The sequence below is a fragment of the Temnothorax curvispinosus genome, unplaced genomic scaffold (genome assembly GCF_003070985.1).
Source record: "Temnothorax curvispinosus isolate PA1 unplaced genomic scaffold, ASM307098v1 QBEX01009175.1, whole genome shotgun sequence".
Classification (NCBI taxonomy): domain Eukaryota; kingdom Metazoa; phylum Arthropoda; class Insecta; order Hymenoptera; family Formicidae; genus Temnothorax; species Temnothorax curvispinosus.
This window is the reverse complement of record NW_020218955.1, coordinates 1-3,138: the sequence shown is the minus strand read 5'-3', so window position 1 is coordinate 3,138 and position 3,138 is coordinate 1. Positions and strand designations below refer to the sequence as shown.

The 3,138-nt window shown below is 32.6% G+C and overlaps 1 protein-coding gene across 1 annotated transcript; it reads right to left on the bottom strand.

Annotated features, from left to right (window-relative positions):
• Positions 1 to 532: 532 nt before the first annotated feature.
• LOC112458729 (PAXIP1-associated glutamate-rich protein 1) lies at positions 533 to 1,634 on the bottom strand. The gene is made up of 3 exons (XM_025022486.1): positions 1,437 to 1,634; positions 1,073 to 1,233; positions 533 to 1,013 (listed from the first exon to the last, which is right to left on the bottom strand). Exons 1-3 carry the CDS (start codon positions 1,503 to 1,505, stop codon positions 788 to 790), a joined length of 456 nt encoding a protein of 151 aa, XP_024878254.1. The 5' UTR covers positions 1,506 to 1,634; the 3' UTR covers positions 533 to 787.
• Positions 1,635 to 3,138: the final 1,504 nt, after the last annotated feature.

The following is a 3,138-nucleotide window of genomic DNA, read 5'->3' as shown; positions in this document are numbered from 1 at the left end:
AGTTACATTGAAAAAGGCTTAGGATATGGTTCAAAATACCCGAACTACCTCTAATATAATTTTTTGCGAAATGTCGGCATTTAATTTTTTTAAATATTTATTTAAATTTGCTCTTATGATATTTTTTATCAAAAAATACATTAAATTATTTTATTTAAAAGATATCTTCTGGTGACAGTAATAAAATCAATGTAATTAAGGAAAGGAAATAATATTTTAATAAAATTATTTTTTAAAATAAGATAATGAAAGCGTTGCTACTAATTGTAAGTGTTGCTGTTTTTCTTTAGGCGCGTATACTGGATGCTATTTATATATTTTTTTAAATTATAAAATAAAATACACCGGCTATTTTAATTGTAGAAACCTTTTTGATATTTTATGTATATTATTGTATATCTTTACATTCTCTTACAAATGTTGACAGAAAAATATAAATATCTTGATGAATATCTGTTCAGAAATATATCAATTCATAACAATTACTGTATGTAGTGTGGAAATATTAGGATGAACTGAGGACATTTTTAAATAGATCTAACATCTCATTCTTTAATAGAACTTTTAGTAAAAATATTACAAATTATTATTACAGTATACATACAGAGCAGTCTACACACACACACACACACACCCACACACACACACACACACACACACACACACAGAACTTTCTGTTCATACAGTATCTTTATGTTTATATTAAACTTTATCTGAAGTTTTCTACTGGTTCAATTTGTATATATGTTGTATATTTATTATTATTATTTATTGTAAACGTATATTTTTAAGTAGGGTGTGGCTTTAACCTAGGAGATTCAATCTTCTTTGGGCTTGAATTTATTTCTTGTTGCTCTAATCTACGATGTCTTAACATTGTAGATATTACTCCATTAAAACTAGCGATCTTTTTTTTGGCACTACCTTTTGGAGTACTTTCACCGATTCTCCGAACTGGTAATCTCGGCGATGACATCTCATCCATGAAATCAAAGTCTGACTTTTCTTCAGTCCTGTAAAAATATTATCAATATAAAAAATTGAATAAGGATAATTAAAAATCGATGCTGACTTGTATTCTGGAGACTCGAGCTCTTGTTGTAGGTTGTTTGAAGGAACAGGAGAAGGTCCTCGTCTGCCAGGACACTTCCATTCAAGTTCCAGAACACAATTGTTTACTTCTAAACCTTCAATCAATGAAACTATGTCTTCAGCCTTTATATTCCATTTATGCTATGCAAACAGACAAATATAAAGATACTTGTCATGGTAAAGTTTTAAATGTAAGCTAAGACACACATATTTATCAGCAAATTGTCAAAATATAATCAATGAGATTGTATAATAAATTATATGATAAAAATCTTTTTCAAAATTATATACAAGATAATAATGATTTAACTGAATCTTGACGTCAAATAAGTTAGATATTTCACCTTTTCATCCACCTCATATTTCTCATCATCGGAACATTCTACAGACCAATCTTCCTCAGTGCATTCCATTTTTCTTTTATAATTCGCGATAATAGACTTCTAAAAATTAAGTTGAGACGGTTGAGATACTTTCATTGTAGGTTATATTTTATTCGCATTCGGTCTTCTTCTGCTGGTTGCGTTCCAAAATTCACTCTAGTTAACTAAAATGCTATAAGTGCATACGTGACTTCTGGGTTGCGTTCCAAAATTCACTCTGGGTAACTAAAATCTATAGTTTACGTCACGTATACTATAGCATAAAGTTAACTAGAGTGAATTTTGGAACGCAACCTTGGGCTGCGTTCCAGAACCAGGCTCTATTAATGCTAAGCACGGTCTTACATACAGGTCTGGAAACTCAGACCGATTTCGGTGGTGGGGGATGGTCGTTTTAGCAAGGAAGAATTTATTTCACGGCGTTGTCACTATGCATCGCTGTCATCGCGAAGTGTAGATGGTAACCCATGGTAACGTGACAACAATTTTTTAATTGCGCTTAATTCAAGTGCATTTTTGAAAATGACATATAATGAATTAAATTTTTTTAAATATGACGAATTCTTGCGTAGTCCCGAAGTGTAAAACGGGATATAAATCCTTAAAAGTAAAACGGTCAACGTTTAAAGTACCAAAAAAAATAGACCTATTTAAAAAGTGGCAAGCAGCGATCCCGGGCAATATAAAATTAAAATCGTCCCATTACGTGTGTGAAAAACACTTTGAAGAACGATTCATCAACAGACAGTGGGGAACAAAAATCGTGTTGTCTATATTGTTCATTTAGCAATCTAAAACACACTAGGAAGGCACAGTATTATATATGCTTCACGCAGAATTTTTATTCCCTCAGTATCGTCAGTATTTGTCCTTATAAAGAAACGAATAAAAAGATTTCCAACGTTTTATTCTTAATACAAAGTTATTTATTATTCCTTTCCTCATTTGAAACTTCAATTATTGCCTATTTGACACTCACGATTTTGAATTTACTAATTACTATTTCCGTCCTTGTCCTACCACATAATACACTGACCGATGGCAGCGACTCTTACGGTCACAAAGCGAGTTATTTTCTTCGTCGCTAAGGCGACCATCCCCCACCACTAGAGTTTCCAGACCTGTATGTAAGACCGTGAGAGTTTAGGCTGAGTTTTTACTGAGCGCGTCACGCGTTGCGTCGTCACAAGTTAACCAATCAAAACATCCCATTTCATTACATTCTTGTGACGGGATCGAAATGGGATGTTTTGATTGGTTCAACTCGGACGACGCGATGCGTGACGCGCTCAGTGGAAACTCAGCCTTAGCATAAGGGTAAAGCGGGGAGCACACACTTCTGCACAATGCATAATGCGTAAGCATAAGAAAATTGATTGATTCGTATGTATTTGACCGGAAATGAATGTCCGGGAAAGAATCTACCATATGAAATCGTTTGTATTTCGTATGAAGACTTTTGAAGTGCAATTGAAAAGGTTTGTGAGTCATTCGTTTAATCGTAATTAATTAATTATTTTTACACCATGCATTTAGCCGAAATAGATAAATTAATAAAAGTTTTTATACGGAATCGTTTGTATTTTATATGAAGAGTTATGAAGTGTGATTAAAAAGGTTTGTGAGTCACCCAGATAATTTTAATTAAATATTTATAAACTCG

Coding starts and splice junctions, on each gene's coding strand:
- LOC112458729 (XM_025022486.1), bottom strand. CDS start 1,505: ATGGAATGCACTGAGGAAGATTGGTCTGTAGAATGTTCCGATGATGAG. Junction 1,234..1,436: donor AATATGAGGTGGATGAAAAG/GTGAAATATCTA, acceptor CTGTTTGCATAG/CATAAATGGAATATAAAGGC. Junction 1,014..1,072: donor CTCGAGTCTCCAGAATACAA/GTCAGCATCGAT, acceptor ATATTTTTACAG/GACTGAAGAAAAGTCAGACT.